General features: G+C 37.0%; 1 protein-coding gene and 1 pseudogene across 1 annotated transcript in view; both read left to right on the forward strand.

Moving 5' to 3' along the window:
• HEATR5A (HEAT repeat containing 5A) overlaps window positions 1–22,532 on the forward strand; it is a 115,842-nt gene that overhangs the window by 15,787 nt on the left and 77,523 nt on the right. The window contains exons 2-10 of the mRNA XM_036029480.1: window positions 409–592; window positions 1,873–2,084; window positions 3,004–3,112; window positions 7,975–8,124; window positions 8,759–8,933; window positions 17,208–17,368; window positions 18,573–18,828; window positions 19,526–19,681; window positions 21,296–21,546. Of these exons, the coding sequence (XP_035885373.1) occupies window positions 467–592; window positions 1,873–2,084; window positions 3,004–3,112; window positions 7,975–8,124; window positions 8,759–8,933; window positions 17,208–17,368; window positions 18,573–18,828; window positions 19,526–19,681; window positions 21,296–21,546 (1,596 nt within the window). The 5' untranslated portion in view covers window positions 409–466. The remainder of the gene's footprint in view (window positions 1–408; window positions 593–1,872; window positions 2,085–3,003; window positions 3,113–7,974; window positions 8,125–8,758; window positions 8,934–17,207; window positions 17,369–18,572; window positions 18,829–19,525; window positions 19,682–21,295; window positions 21,547–22,532) is intronic.
• Window positions 19,234–19,363, forward strand: LOC114493681 (annotated as a pseudogene).

The raw sequence follows: 22,532 nt of genomic DNA on the forward strand, positions 1-22,532 counted from the left end.
TATTTGGTCATTTGTTAATTATGTACCCATGACCCATTTTTATACTACAATGAAAACTGAAAAATCTAATGCTTGAATAGTCTAACATCACAATTTTCAGAATTTTAATGGAATATCTCTCTTTAGCAAGTTTTTGCATATGAATGTCAATAATGCCATTCTGTTTTGCCTGTCTGCTCTCTAAATAAGGAGTACACAATGCAGAGATGTGTTTTGTATCATTGTACTAGTAAATAAGAGTTTAGTATTGGGATTTACCATGTTTAACCCTAGAGCTGTTATGAAAGATGACTCCATTTAGTTATGATTTGTGCTCTTCTGTGCAGGATTTCCAGTATTATGGTTGCCTTCCTTTTCACTATGGTTCTAAAATGTTATTTTCCTCTATTATCGATTTTTTTTCCTTAGGTGTATTGACTGATGTTTAATGAGAATAATTGTGACCAGTTAGAATTTTCTGCAAGGAATGGAATTAGCTCATAGCTTACTGCTGAATGAAGAAGCATACAGTCAACTAGGCGAAGTTCAGAAGGCAGAGTTTATTTTTGATTGGTTGAGATATTTGGAGAAACTATTGCTAGCAACCAGCAGGGTAGGTAAAATTACAAAAAGTATTCTTGTTTGTTTGTTTGTTTGTTTGTTTTCTTTAAGTGCCACATACTGTTTAGTTCTTTTGGTTTGCCTTTCTAGTTCTGTCCAGAATAACCTAAATTAGCTTTCAAATGCTAGACCTTATTAAGACTTTATAATGCAATATTATAGAAGTTTATTCTGTTCAAAAAAGCAGGAAAAATTAGTCAATATTTTTTAATTTACTCAAAAATAAATAAAAAACATAACTACAAATTACACTGTAATAGATTTTATTTTCATTATGTTCTGCACCTTATGTATCTCTATATGCGTGATGCCCAGAAATATAGTGCTAAATAATGTCGTAGGAGTTTCACCTCAAAGAAAGGTGTGGACTCTTTAATGGGACAGTCTTTGAGTAAACATATTCCCTTTTAAAAGCTTAAGAAGTGGGTGGGGGAAAAAAAAAGAAAACATCACTTATGCCCTTCATCTACATTCAGCAGTTAATATTTTGCCATATTTGATTTACCTGTTGATTTACTGAGCCATATGCAGTGGTACTTCTAAATACTTATGCATGCATTTAAAAATAAGAATATTCTCCTACAAAATAACAATACCATTTGTAATGCAAAAGTGGTACAAAGACACTACTGATGGAGGTGTTTATAATTTAACAAAAGACAAAAATCCATACACTAAGTTAATAGATACTTCACTGTGGAAGTTTAAGTGTTGGTGAGCACCTATTAAATACCATTACCACTGCAATGATATTCTGTGTTTCTTTTTTAGAGAGCAGACCAGTAAAATGGAGTAACATTACTGGCATTTATATGCATATGCTTGCAAAAAAATGCGCTGAACTTAGAAAAAGATCTGAATAAACAAATAACTATTGCAAGGTCAGCTCTGGTGATAGTTTATAGGTTGCTGCTTATTATACTGATATATATGGGGTGGAGACTTAATAACTAAGAAGCTCTTGTTGAAATGCAGATTTGGTCTACCTTGCAAACGTAAGAAAAAAGATACAGAAGAAACAGAACCCTTGTCTCTGTTCACAGGGTCTCCAGTAAATTGTGGTCAGAATTTGGTTTATGGAGATAGCAGCAGGGCAACAAACTACCATTAGTGTGGCATCCTGACCATGCCACCAATTTATTTGTAATTTTTAATCAAATAATTTTATACTTTCCTGGAGCCTTTTAGTTAGTTCTTAAAATATGAAAAAAGGAGAGGATTACATGTAATTAGGTTGACTTTGAATTGTCTTTTTGTTACTTTCCTTTCTAGAGTGATGTAAAGGAGAAACAGAAGACTCTTGTGGAACAGCTCCTGTCTTTGTTGAACAGCTCCCCAGGGCCTCCTACCCGCAAACTCCTTGCTAAGAATCTAGGCATTCTTTATAGTATTGGAGATACATTCTCTGTCTATGAGACAATCGATAAATGTAATGATCTTATCCGTAGCAAAGATGATTCTCCAAGTTACCTTCCCACTAAGCTGTAAGTTAATACTAAAACCGAACATAATACAAAGTAGTGCTTCCTTGTGGTATCATTTTTATAAACTGAACACAAATTGTTTTACTCAGTTTTAAATCTAACATTTAAAAAAAAATCTAACATGTTTCTATTGCCTGAGAAATAATTCTTCAAAAATATTTATTAAATATTTTAGACATATTTGAAATCTAGATTTAGAAATGAAATTTTCTAAAATTTTCACTAACATTTTAGTAGTTGAGTGTTTAAGAAAAAGATATTTTAGATTCTTCACATTTTGGTCTATTATTTATTAGTTTTTAGTAGTGAAAATTAATAGTAAATGTGATAGAAAAAAACCCTTCTAAGATCCTACAAAGAACAGCTTAGTTTCTTTCTGCGTAAGATTCAGTTCACTTTATCACCTGTGTTTTTTAGGGAAGTTGATTAGCCATGTATAATTCCACAATAGTAATTTCATAGAAGTTTTTGTTGATTTAATTTTTATAACAATGTATTTTCTGATAATATTAAATTTTTCTGACAGTGTTAAATCTTACAACAGTGTATTTTCTGATAAAATTTTCATATTTGAGAACATTATTTCTTGTATTTCAGATTTGAGAACGTTATTTCCTAAAGGTTTCTTTTACCTTTAGGAAAATCTTTAATTATCTATTATGTAAAAATTTGAGAGAATGGAATCCTTGCACTGAGATTTAGATAAATTGAAGATACATCTTTTTAAATTGCTGTTATTGAAAGTATAATTATTTGATACTCACCTAGTGTTGTGCCTTATAATTTAACAATGGAGCAGATTCCAGGAAATTTTATCCTTTAAAAGTAAAATTGAATAGTCCCCCATACATTTCTAAGGGTTTTTTTGTGTTCTGTTACTTTAATTCATGACTGATTTCTAATTTAAATGTTGTTTCAGTGCTGCTGTGGTATGCTTGGGTTCCTTATACAAGAAGTTGGGTAGAATACTGGGTAACACCTTTACTGATACAGTGGGGAATATTCTTAAAGCTATGAAGAGTGCAGAGGTAAGTAACTACAAGTTTGACCAAAAAATAAAAAGATAGTATTCTATAGGTTTTACAGTTTCTCGAGCCAATAAAAGCACTTTACCTATGACAAGAATATATAAGTATATATAGAAATATATCCATAATATCCATAATATATATCCATCCTAGTGAAATATTTCTAGGTGATATATATGCACTTTGTATATTGCTTTATTAGAAAAGCAGTAATGCACTAATAAAATTTCATATATTCAGATGAATCCAAATGGGCAAAAACTAAGGTATTTCTTTGGTAGACCCCTCTCCGTTCCCTCTACTCCTATCACTTTTCCATCTGATACTGCTTGTGCCAGAGCCAGTGCTTGTCATCAGGGACCCAGATACATAGTTTGTAATTACTGTGTGCCTGACCAGTAGTATATCATTATCAGGAGGGGGTAAGGAATATAATCAGGGCGGAAAGAACATGGAGGGTATAAGTATGACCAGGGTCTGCATGGCCTTTTACTCTCAGGCTTAGTCCCATTGACTTGTTGGCATTGTTTACCACTGTGGGCTGGCCTTTGTTTTGTAACTGTCTCTTCATTTGATTTTCACGGCACTGTAATCTCTTGCCAACTATAGCTTTGCCAAACACTCTGAAATGAAAGCATTTGTATGTTTATATACTAAAATTAAAAACAAATTTTTTATTGTGGTGACATGGTTAATAGGATCATACAGGTTTCAAGTGTACATTTCCCTGATACAAGACCTGTGATTGCACTGTATGCCCACCACCCAAAGTCCAACCGTCTTCTGTCACCATGTATCAGGCCCCCCTCCCTCCTCCACCCTCTTCCCTCTGGTTCCCACCACACTGCTGTCTGTGTCCATGAGTTTCAGTTTTATATCCCACATGAGTGAAATATGATTCTTCGCTTTTTCTGATTGACTTACTTCACTTAGAATTATATTCTTAAGGTCCATCCATGTCGCAAATAGCAGCATTTCATCTTTTCTTATGGCTGAGTATTCCATTATATATATGTACCACATGTTCTTTATTCAGTCTTCTATCAAAGGACACTTTGGTTGTCTCCATGTGTGGGCCACCATGAGTAATGCTGCAATGAACATATGGGTGCATATAAGCAAATGCATGTTTTTGAGTTTTTCAAATAGATACCCATGAGAGAGATTCCTGGGCCATATGGTAACTCTATTTATAATTTTTTAAGGAACTGCCAGACTGTTTTTTACAGTGGCTATACCAGTCTGCATTCCCACCAGCAGTGAATGAGGGCTCCCTTTTCTTCACAACCTCTCCAACAGTTATTATTACTTATGTTGTTGGTAATACATCAAACATTTTAAGTCTCTGATTCTTAATATTCAAGGATACCTTAGCGCCTTTCAATATAAAACATTACTCTAGTTCCTTTTGTCACCTTACTTAGAAAAACCAGCCTATAACAGTGGTCCCCAACCTTTTTGGCAGCAGGGACTGGTAGACTGGGCACAGGGTGGGGGGTGGCCCTGTGCTAGGAGGCAGAACTCAAATGAGCTTTGCTTGGTGCCTGGTTCCTAACAGGCCGCAGACCGGGACTGGTCCATGGCCTGGGGGTTGGGGCCCTCTGATCTAGACAATAGCTCTGAAATAATTTATAAAAATGCTGGCTAGTTACACGTACACTTTTTTAATGTACCAAGATAAAACATGGGAAGATTAAAATGTAAAATATGTTGGACTTCCAGCAAGATGGAGGCATAGGTGGACGCAGCGTACCACCACACACAACGAAGATTAGAACAACAATTTAGAGCTAGAATAACACCCAGAACTGACAGAGAATTTATCTGAATGGAAGTCAGACAGCCAAGAAGTTGAAGTAGACCCGTTCATCCAGACCAGTAGGAGGGGCCACTCGGAGATCGGGGAGAACTGGGCACATAAGGCAACCGGGAGCGCATAAGCCTTCCGGGACTCAGCGGTGGACCCTAAGTACGCAAGCAGCGGCTGGCGGACCCAGTGAGGCAGCATTGTGGACCAGGGCAGAGAGCGCAACCCAGTATCCCAGAGAAGGGACTGAGATCCCAGGAGAATGGAGCTACTGTCACTGTTCCCTCCCTTCCCTGCCCCCTCCCCCACATACAATGTCACATCTAGTGACTGGGGTGCCCAGCCCAGGGGAATACCTAAGGCTCCGCCCCTCACCATAACAAGAGTGACCAGACCGGGAAAAAAAAAAAAAGGAGAGAGAGAGACATGTCTCCAACAGAAGAACAGATCAGTTCCCCAGGACTCATCCTTTTGAGCGACCAAGAAATAGCCGGTCTATCAGATGCACAGTTCAAAACACTGGTGATCAGGAAGCTCATGGAATTGGTTGATTTTGGGCGCAAATTAGATGAAAAAATGCAGGTTACCATAAAAGAGATGAAGGAAGATGCATGGAGAACCAATAGTAAAGGGAAGGAAACTGGGACTCAAAACAATAGAGTGGACCAGAAGGAAAAAAAAAAAGAAACCAAGCAGGAAAGAATGAAGAAATAAGAATTCAAAAAAATGAGGAGACGCTTAGGAACCTCCAGGACATCTTTAAACGTTCCAACATCCGAATTATAAGGGTACCAGAAGGGAAGAGGAAAAGCAACAGATTGAGCACGTATTTGAACAAATAATAGAGGACAACTTCCCCACTCTGGCAAAGGAAATAAACTTCCAAGAAATCCAGGAAGCTCAGAGAGCCCCAAAGAAGTTGGACCCAAGAAGAAGCACACCAAAGCACATCACAATTACATTAGCCAAGGTAAAAATGAAGGAGAGTATCCTAGAAGCAGCAAGAGATAAGGGGACAGTAACCTACAAAGCAGTTCCCATCAGACTGTCAGCTGATTTCTCAAAGAGACCTTACAGGCAAGAAGGGGCTGGAAAGAAATATTCCAAGTTATGAAAGACAAGGACCTACATCCCAGATTGCTCTATCCAGCAAAGCTCTCATTTAGAATGGAAGGGCAGATAAAGTGTCTCTCAGATAAGGTCAAGTTAAAGGAGTTCATCATCACCAAGCCCTTATTTTATGAAATGTTAAAGGGACTTATCTAAGAAAAGAAGATAAAAAACATGTATAGTAAAAGGACAGCAAACTCACAATTATTAACAACCACACCTAAAGCAAAACCAAAAGAACAACTAGAACAGGAACAGAACCACAGAATGGAAATCACATGGAGGGTTAGCAACAGGGGAGTGGGAGGAGGAGAGAGGGGGAAAGGGTACAGAGAATAAGTAGTATAGAATGTAGGTTGAAAATAGATAGGGGGAGGGTAGGAATAGTATGGGAAATGTAGAAGCTAAAGAAATTATAAGTATGACACATGGACATGACTAAAGGGGGGTATATGGGTGGGAGAGGGTGTACAGGGTAGAGGGGAGTGAAGGGGGGAAAATGGGACAACTGAAATAACATAGTCAATAAAATATATTTAAAAAATGTAAAATATGTTAAATTTCAAGTAGCTGATTTAAGAACTTCAAGGGGAAGGGACATCCATAATGTAAGACTGTTGAGAGAATCTGCTTTGCAGATCACTTCATAGCAGGAGCTTCCTGAAGGATCGAAGAAGGTGATTCAGAAGGGATTGTTAACATCTGCAAACCTGGTTTTATTTAAGAGGAGATGTCTCTAACAACTTTTATTTACTGAAGTATAGCAACTTTAAACCATTTTTCCTCTTTACACTTTTTAGGCCCTGTGGTTAACAGACTCTGTAGGTCTTAGAAATGTTAACTTACTGAAAAGTATATTACTGCTTCACTGTTTTTTACCTTTATGAGTTAGTTGACTACGTAGCACATTTCAGAGATATTAAAAGGGATCCCCACCTTTGATACATACCCACCAGTGATAGACAGCATTTGAAATTGAGATAAAAGAAAGTTCAGAAGTTTCCCTTTAGGACCCATTTTGTTATGTCCACCTATAATTAGTCACTATGGTGCTCCTTTGAACAAAGATAAATTAATAACATTACTATGAAAATGATACTTAATGTTGACTTTTGCCTTCCTCCAACTTTACTTTTTTTCAGTGGCCTTAACTTCCTGGGATGTTGAAATCATTCGGGGCATTTAGTAAAACATTAATTATCCAAGCAGACACTACTTCTTGACTATTTATTATGTGCCAGTCTCTGTGGTGAATATCTTCCCCACAGGGGCTTAGTTACTTCTCACATTGGCTCTGTGCGGTTCATCCTAACCTCATTTTATAAATAAAGAAATAAATCAGAACATCTTAAAGTCACAGATGTAAGGGTCAGAGCCAAGACTCAAACCCAGGTCTTTTTAAATCTAAAGTCCAGACTTTTAACCTCTGAGTTTAACTAATTGAACCAATCAGTGATAAAACGTCTACTGCATTTCAAGCTCTGTGCTAAGCACTTCACTTGTAGTAACTCTTGAGCCTCAGAACAAGCTGAGAGGTAGGTACTGTTACCTTCATTTAACAGATAAAGATAGATTTGTTCAAGGTCATGTAGCTAATAGGAGTCAGACCCTGCATTCTTACCATATTACGTCATTTTTAGCAACCATATTAGCTATTTAACAACACACAAGCTTTGTGCTAGACAGTTTTCCATACAATTTTATTTAATCTTCACATCAACACTATGAAATTTGTATTGTATTGAAATGTAATATATACAAGTAACAGTTTTCAGATAGTAAATGCTTTATAAAATAGCAACGATCAGTGTTCTTGATGTCAGAATAGGTTTGTTAGTAGGCACAAAAATCTTGAGTATTTCTCTCATTTATGAGATAAATTTCAATGTGTAGTGCTATTCTTCACAATATTTTCCTATTTACATTTTTTCTTTCTCTTTGGTAGTCTCAAGGTCGCTATGAGATTATGCTGAGTCTGCAAAATATATTGAAAGGACTTGGAGCTGCTGCTGCACCTTGCCACAGGGATGTTTATAAAGCTGCTAGATCCTGCTTGACAGATAGGTCCATGGCTGTTCGTTGTGCTGCTGCAAAGGTGAAATAGTCTAATAAGCACAATTTCTAAACATTTCTATAAAGAAAATTAAATCAGTTTATTCCTGTGAAAACACTAGTAACACACCCATCTTCTTAGGCTGCAACTTTGGTAATCAGCTATTTTACTTTCACATGAGGAAATTGAGACCTAGAGAGTTACATGAATTTCCCAAGGTTCATCAAGTAGTTAGCAGCACATTATTGAGGGTAGTGAGTTCAAATTGTCAGACTCAGTATTCCTTCTATTAAGTTTCCTCTGTATAATTCTGTCAATTACAGTTTCCATGTAAGGTTTATGTTGTTCAAAAGTGATTTATTTTTGTTTCTGTCATGCCTTAACATAGTTGCTTAGATAGTATAATAAAGTTGTTTGTGTTAGAATAATTCTTACAATTGCTTGTAGCTTTCAGTCTATTTCTAAAGACATTTTCTACAGCCTCCTCTCACACTATGTGGACACATTGTTCTTAGGACTTTGAATAAGTATTCATTTGTTGTCTCTGTAATCATCATTTAGAAACTTTGGATTTGTGTATTATTTTTGTTAGATCTTGATAGTTTCTATAACTTACATAGATCTGAACCTGACATTTATGTTTTGTTTTTATTAATTTGTTTCTCCACTTGACCAGTGTCTCCTTGAACTTCAGAGTGAGGCCAGCTTCATGTGGAGTACAGACCTGGACAGTGTGGCCACACTATGTTTTAAGTCCTTTGAAGGTTCCAATTATGATGTACGGATTTCAGTTTCAAAGCTACTAGGGACAGTGTTGGCTAATGCTATAATTTCTAAACATCCAGGAAAAGGTAAATGCATTTAATTATTTTCAGAATGTCTTTATTTTCTTTATAGTTGATTTAAACAAACACATATAGTATTACCGCTACCCATTTAATTATTTTTTAAAAGGGGCAAACTATTTTATAAATTAATTTCAGCCTGTAACATTGCTCTAGGTCCTAGATTTCATTTTAAGCAATAAAGTAAAAATTTCAGGAAAAAAAAAACCTCTGGAAGAAATGTACTTTATTCAGTCCCTGTCTTCCTCTACATTATAGTCTTTTTTATGATCTAAATCTTGAGAATTTTTTAAAAATAGAATGCATCTGATTATAGACAGAAAGAGAAAATGCCATTAGTAAGTTTATAAAAGGGAATGATGATGTAAATAATTCCAAATAACAGATATAAGAATTACCTGAGAACACTAACAGTACTCTCATTCTTCAGTTGAGACCTACAAGCTTAAAATTTATAGTAAGAAATTTGTATTGTTATTGTGGTTCTCCTAATCTTATAATTCAATAATAATTTCTAGTTCATGGTGGGGTGGGAGGTAAAGTGGAAAGGGAGATTGGGAAGAGAAAGAAGCAAAAAAGAAAAAAAATCCTCAAATCAAAAAAAAATTGTTCAGGTCATTTAAGGGGTTTAGTCCTGAGCTACCTAATAATTTGAAATTAGAAGACATGTTTAATCAAGTCCTCTTGAAAAGGTAAAATGCACGTTAGTATGTTATTAACACTAGCACACAGTTGCAGTAAAAACAAAAATGTACAATTGCATAATAAATGTGAATGGTATTTAAATGTATATTCTCCTTTAGTTAGCACTAACCCTAATACCAGCAATTTTGTAATCAGAGTAAGCAAAATGAAGAACCAGCTTCACCCACACTAATAAACTTTGCCCTAATCTTTTAGAAGTTCATCTGTAAGTTCTTGCTTGTGTCATAATTGTGTCATTTTTGTACACATAAAAAGTGATCTAGATGTCTTTTTTTAAGCAGAGGACTAATAGCAACATAGCAGTTAAGAATTTTGAAAACATTTGGTGGATGTTTGTACATTCATCCACAATGTGCAAAGATTACATAGTACAGAATTGAAATTATTTTCTTAGTAAAACTTACAAGCTTCAAATAGGTGATATATTATACCAATGCACTTAAAAAGCAGGGATTGAATATGACATTCTCCTAGCATTGGGATAGCAAAGTTCCTAGAAATTTATATAATATTAATTACTTCTTGACCATGAACCTCAAGTAGGTCCTTGATGGTGACTGGCCAACATACTGCTTTCCCTAATCCCTTCACACTCCTATTTTCTAATTAACTATAATTATACTTTCTTCTTTCCCCATCTTATTTTCTTTTGATGACTTATCTTTTATAAGCTCCCCTACCAAATTGATTCACCTTCTAGCATCTATATACATATACTTTGACTTTCCGTTTGTCACCCAAGATGAATTATCCAATCTTCTATTAAAGCCACACTTTAGAGATGAAAACTACACCTAAAATATAGAAGAACCATTACTGAGAACCATCAGACATCTAGTAGAATAGAAGTGTGGCAACTACGGAGCTAAAGAAACCACACCCATCCTGACTGGTAGGAGGGGCAGAGACACGGAACAGGCCGGTCCCATATCCACATGTGGTAGATAAAGATTTAGGAGGGATATAATGGGAGTGAGGAGTCCCACCCCCACACCAATCTCCCCAGCCCAGGGTTCCAGCGTCAGAGAGATAAATCCCCATAACTTTTGCCTGCAAAAACCAGTCGGTGTAGAGTTAGTGGAAGAAACTTCTGTAGTCCCAAGCAACTCCTTTTAAACAACCCACACACAAACTTACTCAGACTCACTCCTGAGCTCTAGCACTGGAGTAGCAGCTTAAAAGGCACCAGTGGCCTACAAGGAGGAACTGAAGTGTCTGGCATCAAGGCAGGAGCTGGGAGACAGCTTTCAGACAGAAGATTGGATAGAGGCTTTTGCCTATTCTCTGAACCCTCCTCCCACAGAACCAGCAGTCAGCTGCCATATCTGAGACTCCATAAACCAGGTTAATACTGTTTGCCCTGCCCTGGAGACCCTATGAGGCTCAGCATCCCACCCAAGCTGTTACAGAGGCTTTTTGACGTTGAAAGGCTGGTTTGGGCTGACGCTTTACAACTTCCTAAATCCTCTAAAATAAGCAACAGCTGGCCTCAGTGAACCCCCAGCCTTTTGCTGAGTGGCTCCAGGCACAACACTAGCAGAAACCAGCCTGGGTTCACTGCTTGACTTCTCCTTGGAATCTCCAAGCCCAGCACAAGTAGCAGCCATTTCAGATTACTTTATAACTTGCTAGGATGGTCCCAGGGAAAACACAGGTAGGGGCTGGCCTTGGCCATCAACCCCCTGGGAAGTCCCAGAGCCTGCACACCCATTGGGCAGCTATAGACCACGTTGGAGCACCATCATTCTGCCTCCACAGAGCTGATCCTCTACAATGGGTAGAGGTTAGTGGTCAGTGGTCACAGCCAGTCCTTGCAGCTCACTAGCCTGGGTAAATCCCTTCCATTGATCCGTCAGCAGCAATCAAGGCTCAATTACAGGAGGAGGGTGTACTCAGCCCACATGGAAGGCACACCTTGAACACCCAGCATGGGTGGTAGAAGAAGCAGTGCCAGTGGACCCTACAGGACACCTCTATGTTAGACCACACTACCAAGACAGGGAGTCATAGCAGCTCTACCTAATACATAGAAACAAACACAGGGGGGATGCCAAAATGATACAGAGAAATATGGCCCAAATGAAAAAACAGATCAAAACTCCAGAAAAAGCTAAACAAAATAGAGATAAGCAATCTATCAGATGCAAGTTCAAAACTCTGGTTATAAAGGTGCTCAAGGAACTTAGTGAGAACCTCAACAACATGAAAACAACCCAGTCAGAAACAAAGGATACACTAATTGAAATAAAGAACAACTTACAGGGAAACAACAGTAGAGTAGGTGAAGCCAAGAACCAAATTAGTGATTTAGAACAAAAAGTAACCAATCAGAACAACACGAAGAAAAAAGAATCCAAAAATGTGAGGAAAGTGTAAGCAGCCTTTGGGGCAACTTCAAGAGTCCAACATTCACATCATAAGGGTGCCAGCAAAAGAAGAGAAAGAGCAAGAAATTGGAAATCTATTTGAAAAAAATAATGAAAGAAAAACTTCCCTAATTTGGTGAAGGAAATAGACATGCTAATCCAGGAAGCACAGAGAGTCCTAAACAAGATGGATGCAAAGAGGCCCACTCTAAGACCCCATGATAATTAAAATGCGAAAGGTTAAAGATAAAAAGAGAATCTTTTTTTTTTTAATGATGGAGTTTTTTTTTAAAGATTTTATTTATTTATTTTTAGAGAGGGAAGGGAGATAGAGAGAGAGAGAGAGACATCAATGTGCGGTTGCTGGGGGTTATGGCCTGCAACCCAGGCATGTACCCTGGCTGGGAATCGAACCTGGGACACTTTGGTTCCCAGCCCGCGCTCCATCCACTAAAAGAGAATCTTAAAAGCAGCAAGAGAAAAGCAGTTAGTTGCTTACAAGGGAGTTCCCCTAAGACTCTCAGCTGATTTCTCAACAGAAACTTTGCAGGTCAAAAGGGATTGGCAAGAAATAATCAAAGTCATGAAAAACAGGGACCTATATATGTATAAGATTGCTCTACCTAGCAAAGCTATCATTTAAAATTGAAGGGCAGATAAAGAGCTTCCCAGACAAGAAAAAAAACTAAAGGAGTTCATCATCACTAAACCCATTATTATATGAAATGTTAAAGGGACTTATGTAAGAAAAAGAAGGTGATTAAAACTATGAATAATAAAATGGCAATAAATACATACCTATCAACAACTGAATCTAAAAAACAAACTAAGCAAATAAAAAAACCCCAGTGTTTTGATGGTTTGTCAGTTGGGTGGGGTGGGTGCTGTGGGGTAATGGGTGAGGGAGGTGAGTGGATTATGGAAGTGCATATAGGTAGTTACAGAAAAGCAGTGAGGATGTAAAGTACACGATAGGGAATGAACAATGGTGTAGGGATTGCCTGAGGGAGAGGTAGATGCTGGGTGGAGGGGAGCAAGGTTGGGGGGACATTGGGACTATAATAGCAAAATCAATAAAATAGAGTCAACATCAAGAAAAGTGTAGTAGACTGTTCTGTATGGTGTGGGCCCGGCTCCCACTCCGAGATGCACAGGACTCATGGCCACGGATAGGTTCTCCTGTGGGGAATCAGGCCTGCAATATACCTAGGCCGCTGTGAGTCTTACTTTTTGCTAAAACTCCCTCACCCTGAATTGAGGACATTTACTGCAAAGCAACTTCCTAAAAACCATGCTAAACCTTCCAAGGATGAGTGTAACTGGTCCAACTACTTTTGCCTTTTCATTTGCAAATATCCCTTTTCTGTGATGTGATTAGCAGCATTGGCTCCTTTGTTTTCTGTAAAAGGTAACCACCTAAAGCAAACCTGTGCATAGTTAATGAGGACCTTCTTGTATTGTGCCCAGTAAGACAATAAAAACTCATTGTAACAAGGGCTGAGGCTTTTGCTCCCCTTGAGAGAAAAGCCATGCTATCCCTTTTCCTCCACTGTATTCGGTAATCCCTGTGAATGTCTCATTTCATCCATAATGACGTGGACCCCACGAGCCAAGGTCTGCATCAGAAAAGCATACTTTCAATTAGTGTTTATTCTCTCACATGCTCAAGGGCATTGCTCTAGGATGTCTCTCCTTCATCAACTTCTCCCTTTCTATTGGATTATTCCCTACAAAACTTGTTTTTGTTTTTTCAGGAGAGTTCTTTTTTCTTTGGATTATTTATCATTTTATTTGTTTTATTTTTCAATTACAGTTTACATTCAGTACTATTCTATATCAGTTTCAGGTGTACAGCATTGTGGTACTTTATTTTTTTTAATATTTTATTTATTTTTAGAGAGAAGGAAGGGAGGGAAGTAAAGAAGGAGAGAAACATTGACCTGCTGCCTCTTATACATACCCCAACTGACCTAACTTGCAGCCCAAGCATGTGCCCTGACCAGGAATCAAACCCATAGCCCCTCACTTTGCAAGATGACACCCAACCAACTGAGCCACACCAGTCAGGGCCAATGATGTACTTGACCAAGTGGTACCTCCCAATATTTCAAGTACCTACCTGGCACCATATGTAGTTATTACAACCTTGTTGACTGCAATCCCTCAGGAGAGCTGACACTCTTTTTTCATTCCTCTCCTACCATATTTTCTAAATCCACTTAAACTAGGATTTTTCCTCGATCCACCAAAACTATTTTTGTGTAGGTCACCAGTGCCCTCCATATCCATTTAGTCACTCAATTTGTAATTTATTGAGTATTTATCCTGGGCCAGGATCTGTTCTGAGCATGTGGGATATGTTATTGAAGAAACCACATAAAAGCCCCTGCCATGTTGGAACTTACGTTCTAGTATTTAGCCCTGCTAAAGCCAGCAGGTAGCTCTCTGTTGTCTTTCTTGACCTGTCAGCAGCATATAACTCCGTTGATGCTTGTTCTTTTCTCACTTGCCTTGAGTACCTTACTGTCCTTCAAAAATCTCTTGGTTTCCCTTCCTCCTCTCTAGAAATTTCTTTTCAGTCTTCTTCAGTGGTTCCTTGTCTTCTCATAGAAGAAGCCCATTGCCTATACGTCTGCTCTTCTGCTCACTTTCTCGGTGATCTTATCCAATCTCATGGCTTGAATACTGTCTGCATATCATCAGTATCAGAGGTTCCTAGATTTATATGTTTGGCCCAGACTTCTCTTCTAGACAACAGACTCATGTCCAACTGCCCATTTGACATCTCTATATGGATTATTTGATGTTTCAGATTAACTCTTCGTAAAATGAATGCTTGGCTTCCCTCCCCCACATACAGTCACCTGCTTTACTTGCAGTCTTGCTAATCTGAGGATGACAGCTGCTCTTCTAGGTGTTCAAACCAAAATTTGTAAAGTCACCCTTCTGTCTCTTACATTCAGTAGCCATTCTACTTGACAGTTTTAAAACAACCAGAATTGGAAGAAGTGGCTTATTATGGGGTTGGAGCAGGGAAATTGTGAAAATGAGCCTGGAACATTTTATGCCAAAAAATAAGGCACTTCCCCTGGCCTGCTTTCTGAAACACACTCTTCCACTGGTTAAGTTAGTAGTGACAGAAAATGGATAACTTATTAAATAAAAAGGAGTCATATTTTCATAGATCACTGAAAATAAGAAAGTAAAGGAGAAGGGAACGCTTTTTTTTGCAGTGGAATTTAATAAATACAGGAGGTAATTTTAAGGTGATGACATTTTTGGAATTAGGAATTCTAGTGCATTCTTGTGTGAAAGTTATCAAATTTTCTAGGATATTTATGCCATCTTAAAGTATCACCACACGTTACTTTGTAATTACAAAGGGAAAAATATTTGACAATGGACAAACCTGGCTTTTGATTTTATGCATCAAGAAGGCTTACAGCATTGCTTATGTAGTTATCTTGCCAAAAATTCTGAGAAGTACTATACATACTCAAATTGAGGGCTCTTCCGTGAAACAGCTAGTCATACATACATTCTTCAAAATGAGAAAGCAATGAGGAAAATGTGAGTCTAGGTAAAGGGGATATGAGATTTTATAATTCTTGCAGCTTTTTTGTAATTTTGGAGTTTTTTCTAATAAAAATAATATATATGTATATATATTCAGATTCCACTCCATCATAGCCACCTTGACCTAAGCCGCCATCACTTCTTGCTTGAATTACTAAATTGCTCCTAATGGATTTTCCTACTTCTACCTTTGCCCCCATCTACAGTCTTGTCTTAGCACAGACACCAGTGACCCTTCATATAACTTCCACTTATGGTGGTCCTCCACTGGAACCCTTCATATAACTTCCGCAGTGGTCCTCCGCTGGCACCTTCCTTCACTCACATCCATGTAAGGACCTAAAGGGTCCTTTTTTGTTTACTCCCTTCCCATCCTTATACCCTGGCCTGTCTCCTACTATACCCCTCCATGGCTCTGTCCACATGCCTCTGCTTGGACTCACTAGGCATATTCCTCACAGCTTTTCGCCTGAGCTATTTCCTCTGCCTAGAATACCCTTTCTCCAGATATCTGCATGCCTAATTCCCTCACCTGGTGTGGAATTATATTCAGATGTCACCCTTTCAATGAACCATACCCTGACTAACTTATTTAAAAACATAACTACACTTCCCCCTCACCCCTAGTATTCCTAACCTACTCTGTTTTTTGCATAGCTTTCATTTACTGTCTGACATACTGTGTCCTTAGTCTTGTGTCTTGTATTATATTTATTGTTGTCTCTCCTTAGAGACACCAGGGCATGGATTTTGTTTTCCATTCACCAATGTTTCACCAGTATTTTTCTCCCGAAGGTCAGCATAGATTTTCCTTTGTTTCCACTGGTTATCTCCCCTTGAGGCTAAAGAGTAAATTTTTTGTTCATACTTTTGAATAATGGAAGTTTATTTCTGTACTGTGTATGACTTGAATCCGTAATAAGGGTCCATGCTCATAACCACCATTTTTCACAAAAATGAAAGGGAGAAAATGGTTTCTTTTTCTTCTTTTTTTTTAAGGAGATACTATTTCCTAGATATTCACAGGGAGAAACTCAGCTATGTCAAACTGAAGACAGACTAATCTCTTAATTATTGTAGCCTGAGAGCTGACTGAGAAGTTTTAGTAATATTTGGCTTTGATTTCTTCAGAGTCTAGGGATATAACAAAAATTGCACTTGCAGTTGAAGGTTTTAAAAGTAAGACACAGTTGTTACTTTATATAAATTTTATTAAAAGTTGTAGAGCATTTAGAAAAATAAAATTATGATTTTGGCATTTTAATTATTTAAAAAGAATTTTCAGAGCATTTTGTTGCACTTTCGTTCATGGAGAACTAGGGCAATTTATTTATGTTTTCCTTTGTTTTATAATACTGTTACACTTGTAACTCCTTTGAGGAAAAGAGAGCAAATACAGTGTAATTTCAAAATGATGTAGACTTTAAGATGTCACTAACATGACAGAGTCCATTATGATTTGATCTCTGAACCCTTGTGGGATTTGTGTTAATATGTATAATGTCCTGTAAATTTTGCATTTTATTTGGATTTTTAATTTATTTTTTTTTCAGTTAACGTTCTGATTAAGATCACGTATTACAATTTAGTCTGCACAATATGGGTCACATGTTTTGTTCTGTTTTTGTTATGGCAGCCTCACGTCAAAGCATGCGCAGAGCATCTCTGGAGGAAGTTCTTGAATTACTAGCAACAGGGTTTCTACGTGGGAGCTCAGGATTTCTTCGAGCCAGTGGTGATATGCTGAAGGGAACCAGTTCAGTCAGTAGGGATGTTCGAGTTGGAGTTACGCAGGTTAGAATCACAAATCAGTATCTAAATATGTTTCTTCCTGGCCTTCTAGTGATAGTTTTAGGATCTGACTCCAGGCAAAAGTGATGCTATGCAAGGTCATCACTTATGCTCTTTTATTTATAAATAGGTATGGTGAGGCCAAATCACTTTTTAAAAACTATATTACAAGTAAGAGAACCTTATTTAACATAAACAAAACCAGTTAGATAGACTATTATACACAGTGCTTTCATTTCCTAATAATGGAATAATTATGTTTATTTCCTTTGAAGCATGAGTATTTTGTTTGTTTTTAGGTCTTGTGCTTTCATGGATCTTGTGGGTTAATGTTTTTCACTGTGTTTGTGTGTACAGTTCAAGTTTAAGCTTTAGGTACATATTATTCAGCATAGTTTCAACCCTAACTAAACTCTACAGCATGTTGTCTATTTAAGTGCTTAAATTATTGGTCCCAACTAAAATTTTAAAAGCTAAATTCTAGGAAAAGTATCTTAGAATAAAACAAAGCAAAGGTCTCTGCATTCTTTCCTTAAATTATCTTGTTTTTTAAATGCCATTATGGTTCAAAACACACCTGTATTCTTTTTAAATTTACATATGTCCTCATTGTTTTTTACTGTATGACATTAGACTTCATGAAAATGGAAGATGTCCCAGTGTAATTAATTGTAAACTATGTGTGTTGTTTTTTTTTTAAACAATTATATAAGAAAACTACTATCTTTGTATCTCTAGAATAAAATAAATCATTAACTTTCTTGAAAGTAACAGCAGTGATTCATCACTATAAACTTAAAGGTTTTTAAAACTAACATCCGTTAGAGTTATTATGTTGGAACACAGTTAATTCCTTCAATGTGCTTATGTGTTTGATTTGGATTCTCTTGTTCAGAATGTGAAAGAACTTGAGTTCTTTGTTCAGAGAAGCCACAGACACATTTTATATATTAGCTGGATATGCTGACTATTCTGAAACTTTTCAGTCTGATCAAAGTAAAACAGGCAACATGAATGAAAGACTGCAAACTTTGGTATGGCTTAATAAACAAAAAAAATTAGTACTGCATATGTCTATCTCAAGTGACTATAAATGAGGAAAGATAAGTGAAATGTTAATAAATTTTGCATATTTTATGGAAGAGAAAATGTTAACATACAATTGATATTATTTTGTTTTGAAGATACAACTCCTTTCTTTTTTTAGGCTTATGTGGTATTTATTTCAACACTAGGAGGAACATGGCTAGAGAAAAATTTTGCTGCCTTTCTATCTCATATCCTGAGCCTTGTGTCACAGTCGCATCCCAAAGTCACCCAGGCTCAGAGTGATGCTGTCTGCAGTCGCCGTTGTGTTTCATTTATCCTTCGAGCTACTATAGGAGGCCTTCTTGGAGAAAAGGCTCAAATTGCTGCTGCCAAGGATATTTGCCAGACTATCTGGAAGTTAAAGAAAGTAGTGGGTATGGATCTACTAAGGCTCTCTGTTTTAACATTGCTAAAGGAATTGTTCCTCAGGAAAAGCTAGACTGATATATTACTATACTAGTACAAAAAACCACTTTAATAATAGGCATCAGTTGTTTCAGGGTAAAGTGGTCAGTATACAGATGAGACATAAGTTGTTGAACTTGGTAATAACTATCATAATAGCTATCATATACAAATCTTAAAGGCTAGTAATAATAGTTCATCAGAATTCATGATCTTTCTATAGAAGTTAATGTATTGTTTCTGTTTTCCATTATTTCTCCCTTTCAGTGTCACCTGCTAAAGGAGTAGTAAGGGGTTTATGGTTGGGATGCTTGAACTGGCTGGGTAAATTAGTTTTAATTCTTCACTGATGAATTAAAAGTCCCCTTTTTAATACACGGGCTTGGATTTATGGCAGGCCCGTCTCCCTGGGTCTCTCATAGTGTTCCGTGCCAGAGCACCCTGCTGGAACCATTGCCCAGCCTCCACCTGTGGACTGCAGGCACTGAAGCAGGCCGTAAAGTGTTGGGGGGTCCCCATTTTAGTATTTCATTTACTGCCATAAAGATTTCCTGTAGATCAAGTACAAGTATTAATCTTTGCTTTTATACTTTTCTGCTTCTAACACCCCCTGTAATCTACTTTAACACAGCATTGTTGCATAGTTCATTCTTGTACTTCTGTCAGATGCTGTGATGAGTGACGGTAATGTGGAAACCCGGCTTGGCTCCACAGATGTAGCAGCCAGTCAGCATATGCTGGTATGTGCTTTACAAGAACTTGGAAATCTCATACACAGTCTCGGCACCACAGCTGCACCATTGCTGCAGGATTCAAGTACAGGTACCTGTTGTTGTGACTCATTTGAATACCTTGTTTTTACCTTTACTCTAGCATCTTTCTTCCAAGGAAGGAAATCTCCTTCCTATAGTTCATTTCTTAGAGATTATACTATAGATGTATTAGAAATGTTTTATGAAACACATAATCAGGATTATTAAAAATATGTATAAATTTGAGGGAGTGTTTGCCTTTGCTATTAAAGGTTTTCTGCATCTCTCCCACAACCCTTTCAGGCCCACTCCCCTTTCTGGGGATAGTTAAAATAATGGAAAAATAGCCCTGGCCGGTGTGGCTCTGATTCAAATCCCAGTTGGGGCATGACCAGAAGGCAGTTAATCCATATTTCTCTCTCACATTGATGTTCCTCTGTCTCTTTCTCCCTCCCTTCCCCTCTTTCTAACATCAAAAATAAATAAATGAAAATAATTTTTTAAAAAAGATCATGGAAAAATAGAGAAGTAAACCTGAATTCATATCTCTCATCTGAGTGAACACACTAGTTTCTATATGGTACAAATAATTTACTTCCTCAGAGTTCTTTGCAAGCAATCTCTGTTTTCTTTCTCTTTCTGAAAATTATTTAGTCACTGTGAGAGATAATTCACATTATACAAAGTTCACCCTTTTTAAAGTATACAGTTCAGTGGTTCTTGTATGTTCAGAGTTATACAATTACCACCACTGTGTAATTCCAGAATATTTTCATCATCCCAAGTCCTACACCCATTAGCAATCACTCCCTATTTCCCTTTCCCCCTGCCCCTGACAACTACTGATCTGCTTTCTGTCTCTATGGATTTGCCTATTTGGGTATTTCATATAAATGGAATCAAACAGTATGTGGTTTATTGTGACTGGCTTTTACCTAATCACTTTTAAAAGTCATTTTTAATGGTTTTTGTCCATTGTGATACATATTTCCTGTGGACTGAAGCTTTACATTATATTTTGTTTGTAAGCTATTTATCCCATAGGATAAATATTATCCCAGGATACATATTATTTAAGTAGCAGTTGACATGAAGTGTTACATGTCTTAGTGAAGGGGTATGTTTAATTATCACAAATGTGGACATTTTTTTTTACCAGTAGTGGTACTCCACTGTTTTTGTAGTTGATTAGTAGTATATTTACAACCTAACAATTCCTTGAGTGTAACATTTTGTTCTTATATAAGAGCAATATGGTAGACAGGACATATACTAAATGTATATAAATGTGCCAGAAGGGATTTTTTTCCCTTAAAAAAAGGAGGGTGGAGCATGGTGTAACATTTCTTCTCAAGATACTTGTTACTGGTCATTTTTAATTGCTAGTACCACCAATAATGATCTCAGGGTAAAGTGCGCAGAACATTGGCTTATTGGGGAAATAATAGGTTTTCTTTTGTGTATTGGTTTCATTTAAGCCAGTTTTCATGAGCTATATTAGAAGAAATAATTCTTGGGTACAAAACATTATTTATAATTATGTGTCACCTTTCTATTCTGATTTGCTTTTACTAAAGATAATACATAGTTTATTCATGTGACTACTTATTCCTTTGACTGCATAATTGCTAAATGAGTTTTATCTGTGTGGCTAAGGCATCTTTTATTTTTTCTGTTCTTCCAGGCATTCTTGACAGTGTCATTTCAGTTATTCTTCATCCTAGCATTTCTGTTCGACTAGCAGCAGCTTGGTGTTTACACTGCATTGCTGTGGCATTACCTTCTTACCTAACACCTCTCTTAGACCGTTGCCTTGAAAAGCTTACTGTACTTAAGTCTTCACCAGAAGCAGTGACTGGCTTTAGTTTTGCTGTGGCAGCTTTGTTGGGAGCAGTGAAACATTGTCCTTTAGGAATTCCTCACGGAAAGGGCAAGGTAATGATTTCATTCTCCACAGATACTAACGACATTTAAGCTTTTCCTAGACATAGGAAAAGTACATACATAGTCTTCTTGTGTATCACCCAGTCACAGCCATGCAGGACAAGTTTCTTAGCAATCAGCTGTACTACTTAAGTGTAAAATATTATCAACGTAATCACTATGGAGCAAGAAAGGGTTGGTTAAATAATGTCTTATCCACACTTAAACAGGAGTGCTTTCTTTGAAAGTATTTTCCCTTAGTAAAAGAATTTGTTCCTGAAGGCTTTATTTTGCACTATATTTAGCTCTGCCATAAAGTACATTTAAAATCACATTGTAAAAGACAAATAGAGCTGCAACAAAAATCTTAAATTTCATTTAATAATTTTGTGATATTATTTTGAAATCAGATATAATCAGATAAAGTAGATACTTAATGTCCTTAGGAAACAAGATTCTCCATATTAAAAAAAAAAGAGCTACAACAATAGAATCAAGAAAGTTAAATAAAAGCCCATATGTTAAAGTCAAATTGAAAGTACTACTATGAACTTACAATTTCCTGTTTTTAAATACATGTATCTTCTCTGTCTAGTAAATACCTAAAAGCAGTGACAACCAAGTAGCAGGGACAACCCCTAGTACCCAGATTATGGCTCTAAATACCTTTCCCAACAAAGGAGTCGGAGCTTCATGGAGGAGTGGCTGGTTCCAGGTCTGGGGCAGGAAATGCACAGTATAAGCCTGGAATATCTGCTCATGCCAGAAAGCATGGAAGTAATCACCTTTACAGGGTATTCATTATAAAACAATACAAGAGGTAACTTAAGGGGTTTCCACTCACCAAAGATGGATCATGTGTACATCAAAAAATAATGGCAAATGTTGATTGAAGCTCAAAATATATACGCCCTCATGAGTTTATAATGATGCTAAAAAAAGTTACCCTCAAATTACATTGCTGACCAAAAATATGGCTTTCTCAGTAAATATAGTGC

The sequence above is a fragment of the Phyllostomus discolor genome, chromosome 1, assembly GCF_004126475.2.
Source record: "Phyllostomus discolor isolate MPI-MPIP mPhyDis1 chromosome 1, mPhyDis1.pri.v3, whole genome shotgun sequence".
Taxonomy (NCBI): Eukaryota; Metazoa; Chordata; class Mammalia; order Chiroptera; family Phyllostomidae; genus Phyllostomus; species Phyllostomus discolor.